Genomic DNA, 12,291 nt, shown 5'->3' on the forward strand with positions numbered 1-12,291 from the left:
AGGAGAGAGAGAGAGAGAGAGAGAGAGAGAGAGAGAGAGAGAGAGAGAGAGCCTGCTCTGTGCCTATACAGTCTGTCTTTAACCTCAGGAGGATCTGAGAGGTACTTTCTATTGTTATCACATTTTGGCAAATGAAGAAACTGAGGCACAGAGCGATCAGTCCCCCTAGCTAAGGCTTCGCGTCTAATGTGACTGACTCAAAAGTCTGAACTCAAGGTGTTTGCCACCGATTGGGCCTCCTTCCTTTCCTTGAGTCTTGGGGGCCCCCGCCGTTGTCAGAACAACCAGGGACCAATGAGAGGCAAGCAGGCGGCAGGCGGCCCCGCCCAAGCACCACCCCTCTCAGAGGGCTAGTGGCTGGCTATAAGGGCAGGAGGCCGAGCGGCGGGAGCCTGAGCCAGGGAGCGCGAGGCGCAGCGAGTCGTCTGAGCGTCTGGAGCGAATATCAGCCACCATGTGCGGTGAGTGCACGGTGGCTTCCTCCTTCAGGGTCATTCAGAGCCTAAGCTAGAGAGCTAGGCGCAGGGGACCTGCTGGGGGCGGCGATCGTGGGGCTTTCATTAGCCAGGCCTTCTTTCCCCGTGCCTGGCCCCAGAGTGACGTCTTGGGGACATGGCGGGGGGGGGGGGGAGACTGGGGATGGGGGCGTCTAAACTCCGTGTAAGAGACTCAAGCCCGGATCGCTCTAGCAGAGGCAATGGGGCGGGTCCCGAGATTGGAGCCCCGTAACACAGAGGTGTCTCCACTCCATGTACTCTGAGGGCACTTCCTCCACTTGGCCCACAAAGGCCGCCACGAGCAAGCTCAAGCATCCTGGGCGCGGAGTAGCGGTTCTAAGTCCCAGTGCGCCGCGTCCACCCAGGACAGACGACCTCACCTGTGCGGTGTCTGCAGTTCGTTCCCGGGCGACCTGAGCAGCTCCTGTTGTACTACTAAGGGTAGCCGGTCTTGGTTGCGACGCGAAACGAACCCCCTCCTGTCCCTAGAAGGGTGGGTCCTGTGGTGAATCTTTGCTGGAAAGGGCTCCGGGGAACGCGAGAGATAGTGAGTTCCCTGGAGCCTTGGCCCGAAGTTAGAAGTAGGAGTCCTGGACCGGATAGCAGCGCAACCCCGGGCGACGCCGAGGTGTCCGGCCCGCCGGGCTCTGGAAGCAGAAGGGAGGGCGCCCGCCCTGGGCGCACATCTGCAATTCCTTACCCTCCTGGCTGGCTGTGCCGCCTCCGCTGGCTGGTTGGCCGGGGGCGGGGGGTGGGGTGGGGGGAGCTGGGAATTTCTGGGACAAAAGGTCACTGTGCGCTCCCCCCACCCCCTCTTCCCGTCTTGAGTAGGATTCAGTTACCCACTCCAGCCCCCTGCGGCTGGAGAACCTGATGGAACTTTTGAAGCCATGAAAGGCGCCTCTCTGACTTTGCTGAAGGCTTGCGGGGTGGGGTGCCAGTGGGTGAGTCCAAAGCCAAGGTCTGTACAGGCCTTGTTTCGTGCCAGGAGAGGAGAGGAAAGGAGTCACTGAGCAGGGAGGCAGCTGGAGCCTTTGAGACCGCTGCCTCATCCAGAGAGAGCCGGTGTCAGTTTAAATTACTGGACCCGCAGACAGAGTATTAGGACGCCCAGGCATCCTTCGGAATCCGTATGTAATGTCACGTCATACCTTTCTGGACACAGACATGAAACAAATATGGAAATTTTTTGTTAGATTCAAAAACAGCCCAGGCTTGAGCCCTTGCAGGTCTTTAGCCACCGCTGGCTTTAGAACCAGACTTAAGCAAGAAACCTCAAACTGCTTGAGCTCTTTGACTTTTCTTGTTGAGCCTCTCAGCACCTCGGCCTCCCACCCTGCTTCTTCCTAGCATCTGTCTTTCTCTTGTGCTTTTCCAAGCTCTGGAGGGCTGCCACCCCCAACCCTTTGGATGAGATCAAGTTTGGGGTTATAACCAACCGGCATCCTTTCTAGACTTCGGTATTGATGTGACTGAGTGTAAGAAGTGCCCTGAGGTCACCAGAGAACGTCTAGGACTCCTTAGAAGTCTTGGCCCAGCTGGGCTCCTATTCAGAATCAGAATCAAAGGAGACACATGAGCTAGGCTGGGAGGCCTTCTCAAACTTCAGGCCATCCTTGCTGATGTTTGACCCCGCCCCCTGCCCACAAGCCAGGAGTCTTGTAACATCCCGACTAAAGACAAAGCATACTGTGTTTTTTAGTGCTCTTTGTCACTTTCCAGGCACCCTTTGCCCATGGGCAGCTGTCCGTGGTGGTTCAGAGCTCACAGCACAGCTACCTAGAATTGAACACATTAGTCTGGGTTCTCTTGGACTGTGTGGCCGTCGGTATGTGTTCTGAACAGGATGCGGATTTTCTTTTTATGGCTGTTTTCGCTTGCAACTCAGTGAATTTTACAGAACGATCATGATTTTGGCACAAGGATACAACAAACATTGAATCAGTTTCACTCCACATTTGGGGAAACTGAGGCCCAGTCAGGAGTGTCTAAACAGGAACTTTCAGGTCATTTCACTTTCCCCCGGGGTGGGGGGGGGCATGCCTGCTGCTTTCATTGGAAACTGCCTCAGGTTTCAGGAGTCAAGACTAAATAAAGGCCAGTCCTTATCAGATGGCTGCCTCAATCCACAGAAAGCTGGAGCCCAGCAGGAGCCCACCCATCCACAAACAACAGACCACTCAAAAACTTCCTGTGTGCTGAGGGGTTAGCTGGCTTAACCCTTAAATACCAAATACCGTCTTGGAGAATCCAGGGTACAGGAACGTGAGGCAGCTAGAGAGATTAGATTCCCAGTCGTGAGCAGAGGACAGGAATGGATGCTGCACGCACGTCGCTCCCCGCCTCCCTTTCATTCAGCCTAGCACCCAGCCCATGAAATGGTAAAAAAAAAAAAAAAAAAAAATCTACTGCAAGCTGGTCTCCGTGGCACACTCAGGAAGCAAAGGCAGGCAGATCTCTTGAGTTTCAAGGCCAGCCTGGTTTTCAAAGTGAGTCCAGGACAGCCAGGGCTATATAGAGAAACCTTTTCTCGGAAAACACACACACACACACACAACTACAGGCATGCCCACAGGCCAACTTCAATCTAGACAGACCGTCATGGAGACTTCCTTCCCAGGTGAGTCTAGAAACCCCACTATTAAGCCTAGCAGTCACAGGGCTCACGTGCAGTTCTGATGACATCAGAGAGTTCCCTGCGTTGTTGAAAGAAAGATTATTGTATTTCCCCCTCCCCTGCCCCCTCCCCCACCCCTTTGCATTCTTCCTCTCTTTCTGGAGATGCTCTGTGTTTTCTAGGCTCTGGGGTTATAAAGGCCACGTGGCTGCACTACCCCCTACTTCTAAGACATGACAGGTGGAGATGGCCATTCTGCAGGCCAGTCACTCACCAGCAACAAGATAAATCCAGCTGGCAAACACTGTCACAGGGAAGATACCTCAGGCATAGGCTATATCCTGGCAGTACCAGGATGAACCAGACAGACAGCTTTTTGTTGAACACACAGGGTTTAAATATTTTTAAAAAATATTAGATACTAGATTACAAAATTGAGAGAGCTCATATAAGGATTTGGCCCTTTTTTTCTTCTCTTTTTCTTTCTTTCTTTCTTTCTTTATTTCTTTTTTCTCTCTCTCTCTAGATAATATTTTAAGGCTGGAGAGATGGTTCAGAAGCTAAGAACACTGTCTGTTCTTCCAAAGGTCCTGAGTTCAGTTCCCAGCAACTACATGGTGGCTCATAACCATCTACAATGAAATCTGGTGTCCTCTTCTGGCATGCAGACACACATGCGGGCAGAATACTGTATAAACAATACATAAATCCTTAAAAATATATTCAAAGATGAACAGTCTTGAGTCCACATTTCTGAGCAGCATCCTAGTGGTCTCTTAGATGACGGGCACAGCCATGTCCCGGATGTCCCACTCACAGAGACATCACAGAGCTACCTGTTGGCTCAGCCCAGCATAGAGGACAGAGTACTAACTGCCAAGAGGCATGGCAGAGGACTGTGACAGTGCCCCCAGGCTCAAGTGTGAGCTCTGCAGAGAGAAGGGCTCACAGGCATGCCAGGCTGAGGGCATTCTATGTCTTGTGGTCACGTGACCTCCTCTTCCATGGCTTGTGTCCCTCTTAAGAGGACACTTGTGATTCTTTGGGAGCGCCCCAATTATTTGAGACAGTTGAGATCCCTTTGCCCTCATCTGTAGAGACTTTCCTCATACAAAGCAACCTCTACAGATTCTAGAGATGAGGGGCTGAGTCCTTCGAGGACGATTATTTTTCTTGCTATAGATTGATTGTCTCTTCCAGGCACCATATCCAAAATGGTTCAAATGTTTAGAATCCTGCATGTTCAAGTCTTGCCCTTGATGGCCTAATTCAGAGGTCCCTGAACGCCCATACACCCAAGCACCCTGGTCTCAGTCCTTTCAGCTTCTAGCCATTGCCATTAAAACTTTAGTTACGTTTATGTGTGTTGTGGGGTGGGAGGGGGATGGGTGGTGGGGGGGGGGGATTATGTTCATGTGAGTGCAGGTACCCACAGAGGCCAAAGCAGTGAGTCCACTTCTCTGGAGCAGGAGTTTCAGGCAGTTTGTAAATCATCTGACGTGGATGCTGGGAGTTGAACTTGGTGCTCTGTAAGACCAGTACACACATGCAAGCACGTACGCTTACCCGCTGAGCCATCATCTCTTTAGGCCCCCGCTTTGCCGGTTTCTGTGGCGTGCATTCTCTCACCACAGCTAGTTTCAGGTGAGGGTCATGGGAAGTCCCTCAAGGAGTACTTGGGAAAACAGAGCACCCAGCTGGTTCCTGGAAGCCATCAGAGGGCAATCACAGCACACCTACACACACCATGAAGACTGATGCTGGCACTCACCTGAGAACTGAGCTTGAGTTCTTAGGAAGAGTGCTATGCAGCTGGAACCACAGAGCCCTTTCTCCAGCCCTGGGGCAGAGCATTTAATTTCAGCATTTGCTCACAGAGCACGACTCCCTCTGTGCTGGCTGCCCCTTCTCTGTGCCTTCCTACCTTCTGCTCCTCCATGCCTTAGTCTTCCTCACCTACACACACACACACACACACACACACACACACACAAACAGTTTCATGTAGCCCAGGCTGACCTTAACTTGCTATATAATTAAAGGAGACCTTGAACTTTTTATTTATTTATTTATTTAGTTTTTCCAGACAGGGTTTCTCTGTGTAGCCTTGGCTGTCTCCTGGACTCACTTTGTAGTCCAGGCTGACCTCAAACTCACAGAGATCCACCTCCTTCTGCCTCTCCAAGTGCTGGGATTAAAGGATTGCTCCACCAGCCTCTTTTTAGTTTTCAAACATAAATTATCTCCCACAAAAACAAAACAAAAACAAAAACCCAAAAACCAAAAAAGGTTTAGCTTCTTTTATAGCTGCATTTTGGAAGTTTAAAGCAATTCTTCTTTTTTTTTTTTTCTTAAAAACATTTTTCTTTAAATGAAGCTTAGAGTGCATGGCTCTTTCTGATTTGCTCTCAAATAAATTCTAAGACATACTAGGGGCTTTTTGTTGTTGCTGTTAAAAATAGAAGTGCCTGTCTGTGTTAGCTACAAGAGGATAGTCTACTGTTTTCTGGAAATTTATTTTGTAACTTAAAAAAAGGTTTTATGCGCTCTCTCTCGCTCTCTCTCTCTCTCTCTCTCTCCTCCCTTTCCTCCTCTCTCCCCTTCTTCCTCCCCCTCTCCCTCCCTCCTCTCTCTCCCCTTCCTCCAATCGGCTTCTATGGCCACTGTTCTGTAAGAACTTGGCCAGGGGACCACATACTGCACTGGTGTGTCTGCTTTTACTCTCGCTGTTTTGAGGAATTGTCATTTGCACATCAATAAATTGGTCTATCCCAGCCTACAAGAGTGAGGGCCAGTCAGACAAGGCACAGCTTCATACCCTGCCTCAGAGGCCTCACCACACCTGTGAGCCTTGCTCAAGAAAATAGACCTGCCTCAACTTCAGGAACAGAAATCCAGAAAAAATTTGATGAACATTTCCTTGAGAGAGAAACAACAAAGTAAAACAACCAACTTGACCTTGCTCTCCTATTTAGACAGCTTAATATTTCATAAATTAGACTCCTGGCCCCTTTGATTCTGAAGAATGAAGGTGAGTAGGAAGGCCCCAGCCTGGGTAGATGGTGATGTGGTTTCCATGGTGCAGTCCCCTTCTCTGTGCAAGTTCAGACTGGACCTCTCTGGGTGGAATCACTTGCCCTGGACCAGGGTGAGAACTTAGTCTCATTAGAAACCAATGTACAGAGCGATGCTGGACTATCTACAGGACCAGAGGGATCCCAGCCCACCCTCTTCCATGCTGACTGTTTTTCCTTGTCCCCCAGATGACCATTCACCAGTTCCTTCCCTACCCCATCTATTCAGGAACTGCAGATAAATCCTAAGAGTTCAGTAGCTGGGTGTGGTGGTACACACCTGTAATCCCAGCATTCGGGAGGTAGAGGCAGAGGCAGGCGAACTCTGTGAGTTCGAGGCCAGCCTGGTCTACAAAGCAAGTCCAGGGCAGCCAGGGCTACACAGAGAGACCCTGTCTTGAAAAACAAAAAAAAAAAAACAAAGCAAAAAACAAAACAAAACAAAAACTCTAAGAGTTCAGATGCTTGGAGGAAGTCACTTCCCTGAACTGGTCACTGCCTCTTGGAGGCTGAACTCTGGGGCCCCTGTTTGCATGGCTTCTGTGGAGCCTGAGTCCCTGAGTGATCTCTGAAGCCTGTGCAGAGGGCAGATGAGTTCTAATGAGCAGACCTACCTTTGCCTGACTGAGTGTCGCTGTCTCAGGCCGGTTCCAAGCCACGTATTTTTGGTTATCTTCATTATGCGTGCATTCATTCAACAACTGTTTATTGTGTGCCTGACGTAGGTTTTATGTGGTGGGGAAGCTATGACACGTCCCCTACTCATAAGAAGATTGTACATAGCGGGGAATCTAACAAAAGGGCGAGGAAGCAAGTATAGGAAACAAATAGTTCTGGGCCTCTAAGGTGGGAGCTGGAGAGCTCAATATTATCTCATGGGGGCCTCACCAGCTGACAGAGAATAAATAGAAGACATTTTTGTAAAGAGCCAGCCCTGGGAGATGACTGCCCCCCAGGGTAAAAGAAAGTGTGTCCCTACTCTCAGCCCTTTGTCCCTCTACCTGTAAATCACAGCTCTGGGAACCCCTATGCCTCTGTGACCTCCATTGGCCCATGCCTATATCTCACTGAGTTGTAACAGTGACAAAACCCCCAGGGACCAGGGATATGTTTATGGGTTGAATTAAACTTAGGCCAGATCACATATTTGGTTTAACCACTATTTTCCCAGGCAGAGAGTCAGTCCACACTTCCTGAGGACTGATCGTATATGATAGGAATACACTACATTTGTACCATTGGCCTTCTTAGAGGGAAACACTCCGGAAGCTCCTCGTCGCACAGCAAGTGTCACTTAGCGTCCTCAGTGGACACTTGCTATGTGACAAGCAGTGTTCTGCAGGCTTTCCTAAGGCGTTCTGAACTGTCCTAATTACCCTGCTAAGTAGATGCTGCCACCATCACTGTTTCACTGATCAAATCAAATTACTGGGGTTCAGTGACTTGTCAAGGCCACACAGAGAGCACAAGACACGGGGGGCATCAGGGATGGGCACCTAGCCCTGGCTGTGGGCTTCAGCCCCCATCATCTAAATGGCAGGCAGAGGATGTCGTGACCCTAAGCCTGTTCTTTTCTGGATCCATCCGATGGGGAGATGTGTTCGGGGTCCCTTCACTCTCTTGTGACTACTTTTCTTCCAGGTGATCACTGCCTGGGAGCCACAGTGTGGTCAGACTGGCTCAGTGTGGGAGGAAGTGGGTGGGGCACTGACAACTGAGACCTCAGCAGTAGAAGGGCATGTGGTATGGTTGACTCAAGGGGAGGCTTGGAACAACCCAAAGTAGCCTTGATCTCGGAGAGCCGAGCAGGGATTTGGCCAAAAGTCCCAGGTGTCTCTCTGGATCTACCCTTGAGGATCTTAGCCCTCCTCACTGGCATGGATGTTCACACAGGAAATCAGCACTAGCCAGGGCTGTGACACAACCACAACTTCCCAAACAGTTTGTTCTTGTCCACCATTTTCCTTGGCTAGGATGGCCCCCTTAAGATGACGTGGGAGATTTTTACTATTATTATTTTTAATTCTATAGTTATTTCTTTTATGCTCATTGTGTGTATGGATATGGACGTGCTTATGCCATGACAGTCATGTGGAGGTCAGTCCTCTCACCACGTGAGCCCCAAGGATCAGGCTTGGTGGCCTGTGCCTTTACCAGCTGAGCCATCTTGCTGACTGAAGAGATTTTCTTATTAGGTATTTCCTAGGGACTGCAGCTCAGTGGCGGAATGCTTGCCTAGTATCCTGGTGGCCGTGTGGGAGGGGTGGGAGGGAGGGGCAGCGTAGGGGCCTGTGAACAGGCTATGTATGACCCTGCCCTTTTATCTAACAGGGTCTCACACTTTTGTGTTGTTTTTTTAAAAGATTTATTTATTTATTATTTATACGGTGTTCTGCCCACTTGTACCCCTGCAGGCCAGAAGAGAGCACCAGATCTCATTATAGATGGTTGTGAGCCACCATGTAGTTGCTGGGAATTGAACTCAGGACCTTTGGAGGAGCAGACAGTGCTCTTAACCTCTGAGCCATCTCTCCAGCCCCCCAATGTTGCTATTCCTGGGACATCCTGAAGCCATTCTCTTACAGACATCGAGGGAAGAAGACCTTTCTGCACAGCTTTCTGTAGTTGACCTTTGCTACACTGTGGGGTTCTTTGTGGATTCTTCTCTTTCCCTATCCTTTATCCACAAGCCCCTCATTTCACCCCTAACACTAGATAGGAGAGAAATGAGGGGAGACGGAAAAAAGAAATTAGGAGACTTCCTGAATCTAATTTCTTTTCTTTTGTTTCTTCTTTGACCATGGCTACTAGCAAACTGCATCCAACCTCCCTAAACAGCCAACAACCCCCCCCCACACACACACACCCCAAATCAGGACTCTAGCATTTATGTACCCTCTGAAAAGTTCCCAGAGTTCCAAATGTCATACAATCGCAGAAACTATCTGCAGCTGACAAAGCCACGCCTCCGCCAGAGCAGTATATATATAGTATTTTATTCAGTTCAGCTCGGCTTCGTGCAAACCCAAGTGGCCAGGAAGATTTGCTGTAGAGGCAGAGGGGAGGTGGTTTTGTTAATGAAAGAAGTCATCGGGTAGATATTTCTTGATGAAAATGAGAAGATTTATGTTTCTTGTGAAAAGTCCTTGCAAACTCTCCTTGGCAGCTTGCTCCACAGCAGACAACTCCCAAAGTGCTTCAGCTGCCTGCCAAGCTCCTGGCTGGGTTCCACACAGCTGGTGGTCCCAAGGGCATTTTAATATCCCACCAGGGGGTCTAACGTGCCCCTTCTCCAAAACGGTTATGGGTCTTCAGTGCCATGCAAAAACACGTGTGCTTGATGCATGTTCAGAAGTGGAGTGGCTGGAAGAAGAGAAATTTTCAGGGAAGGGCGGGCGAGCTGATCTCAGAGGCTTCCTGCTCCAAATAATCCAGATTTAAAGGGTTAAAAAAAAAAAAAAAAAAAAAAAAAAGAAGAAGAAACTTTGTTCAGAATTAGGGAACATTTATAGATATTAAAATGCCTAGGACCCAAGATATCAAGATTCATAATATTTTGCACATCACCAAGTATTAGCTAAGTATCGTGGACAAATGGTACCCATGGCAGAAAGGAAAATCAATCAGTCAATCAGAACTTACACAAACACTTGCTTGACTGCATTCCATAGGATCTAAAGTTTTTTACTGGTGAATGTACAGTGTTGGGTTCACAAAGACAATTCCCTTGGAATGTGTCAATTATTTTGACTGTGTTCACCATCACCCCTACAGCCCACTCTTCTAAGTAAAATATCTTCAGAGCTGGGCATGGTGGTACACACCTTTAATCCCAGCACACCCAGGAGGTAGATACAGGTGGATCTCTAGAGTTTGAGGCCAGGCTGGTCTACAGAACAAATTATCCGCATTGCACATCAAGTCCCCCTAATGCATCCAGGTATAACTCAGGAACATTTTCAAGGTTCTGGAAAAACGTAGTTTAAAAAGATTTTAAGGGGGGCAAGCAGATTGCCTAATAGCACGAGGACCTGAGTTTGAATCTTTAGCTGGGTGTGGCTGGGTGTGGCTGTGACCCCAGCACTGGGCACTGGGCACAGAGGGTGTCTTGTCCACCACCTAAGTCCTTACTATGCTCTGTGGCTGTAAATGTCCAGTTTGAGGTGTGACAGCAGAAGAGACACACATTTCTTCTTCACAGTTTCCCAGCTAGAGAATTCATTTATAATGTCATCTTTTTTGTTTTGTTTGAAACAGGGTTTCTCTGTGTAGCCTTGGCTGTCCTGGACTCACTTTGCAGACCAGGCTGGCCTCAAACTTGCAGTGATCCGCCTGCCTCTGCCTCCCGAGTGCTGGGATTAAAGGCGTGTGCATCACCACACTGGGCTATATTGTCATTCTTTTTTTTTTTTTTTTTTTATGTGCACTGGTGTTCTGCCTGCATGTATGTCTGTATGAGGGTGTCAGATCTTGGAGTTACAGACAGTTGTGAGCTGCCATATGGGTGCTGGGAATTGAACCTAGGTCCTTTGGAAGAGCAGTCAGTGAGCGCTCTTAACCGCTGAGCCATCTCTCCAGCCCATAGATGGTCATTCTTAACAAGCTCAGCATATGGTTTTTCTTCTCTTACTCAATCTAGAACTTTCACCTTTTCACTGAAAAGGAAGGGTGTAAGAGCACCGCTTTGGCCTATCATTTGCGGCTATTACTGCTCTTGAACTTTGGGGGCCATTTGTAAATAAAGCAGACATCGACACTGGAACATCAGTCACCACCTGATTCCATGGGGCTCTGATGGCTGATCTGGTACTGAGATCCTCTGATACTAATTTTGATAGCACAGACAGCTTCTAAATGGGTGGGGTCATGTATACAGCGTGGATGCTCTGAGTTCACGAGCCAGCTGGCAACATATTTCCTCATGTCACAACAGTGTGCAATTTCAAGCTTATGAATTATTTATTTGTCATGTTTATTTCTCATTATTTATTTCTAGTTATTACTTTCAGGCCAATGCTGGAAGATGGTAGCTGAAACCTCAGAAATCAATTTTTCAGATAAGGAAGACTACTTATTGAGTGGCTTCATCTTATATGACTGTCCCAGATAGTTAGATGGTCTTTTAGCTGCCCAACCTAGGGAACTTTCTCATTGATACCGAAAAATTAATATGAGCAAAGACTCACCTAAACATAGACCATGGCAGTGATTGTACGATATGAATAAGACTAAAAACCTTGGAAATGTACTTAAAATGAGATAATTTAGTACATTTATATCTTAAGACAATATTAAATTTTTTATTTTGATTTTGATGTTGAAAGGAAACTATCTTTAAATATATATATATATATATATATATATATATATATATATATATATATATATAAATATATAAAGAATATACCCAAGCTCCAGATGTGTTTTGGTTTGAAGAGTCTGGCAGAAAGTATGAGCTGCTGGCAAAGACCTAAGCTGCATACATAGCCCTTATGCTGAGCACCTCTCTCTCCCTGACCTGAAGTCAGCAAGAAAAAAAAGAGCTGAGTGTCAAAATTGCCCTTGGCCATTTTTAAAAGAAAAATGTGTGAAGCTGCTCAGAAAGCACACTGCACATGTTTGTTTGTTTGTTTGTTAGTTTAATTATGAGTATATGTGTGTGCCTGTGCCTCTGTGTGCCTACACCTTTGTGTGTGTATATGCACATCAGTGTAGTTGCCCTTGGAGACCAGAAGAGGACATCAGATCACCCTGGAGCTGGAGCTAGCCAGAGTTGCAGATGTTTGCCCTCTGGTTTGGCTGCTGGAAGCCACTCTGATCCTTATAAAAGACATAAAGCCGAAACCTTCATCTTTCCACCATGGAGAAAAAGTACAAATAAATAAAATAAAGCCAACCTGAATCATCTTGGTTTGCTAGCCTACTTTAACAAGGCTTTCCCAAGAGATGCATCTAGCCTGGCTGCTGTAAAAGACTACCTTTACATTTCTCCTTGGAGCAGGAGCTTGGCTAGCAGAGTGCTTGCCTTGAATGCATAAAGCCCTTGGTTCCACCCCCTGTACCACACAGAAGAAGGAAGGAAAAGGAACAAGCTGTGCTGGTT

General features: G+C 47.9%; 1 protein-coding gene across 1 annotated transcript in view; it reads left to right on the plus strand.

Moving 5' to 3' along the window:
* Positions 1–324: 324 nt before the first annotated feature.
* The window catches only part of Gfpt2 (glutamine-fructose-6-phosphate transaminase 2), a 48,927-nt gene continuing 36,960 nt past the window's right edge, over positions 325–12,291 (plus strand). Inside the window, exon 1 of the mRNA XM_051167532.1 lies at positions 325–461. Within this exon, the coding sequence (XP_051023489.1) occupies positions 455–461 (7 nt within the window). The 5' untranslated portion in view covers positions 325–454. The remainder of the gene's footprint in view (positions 462–12,291) is intronic.

Source organism: Acomys russatus, chromosome 25 (genome assembly GCF_903995435.1).
Source record: "Acomys russatus chromosome 25, mAcoRus1.1, whole genome shotgun sequence".
NCBI classification, from domain to species: domain Eukaryota; kingdom Metazoa; phylum Chordata; class Mammalia; order Rodentia; family Muridae; genus Acomys; species Acomys russatus.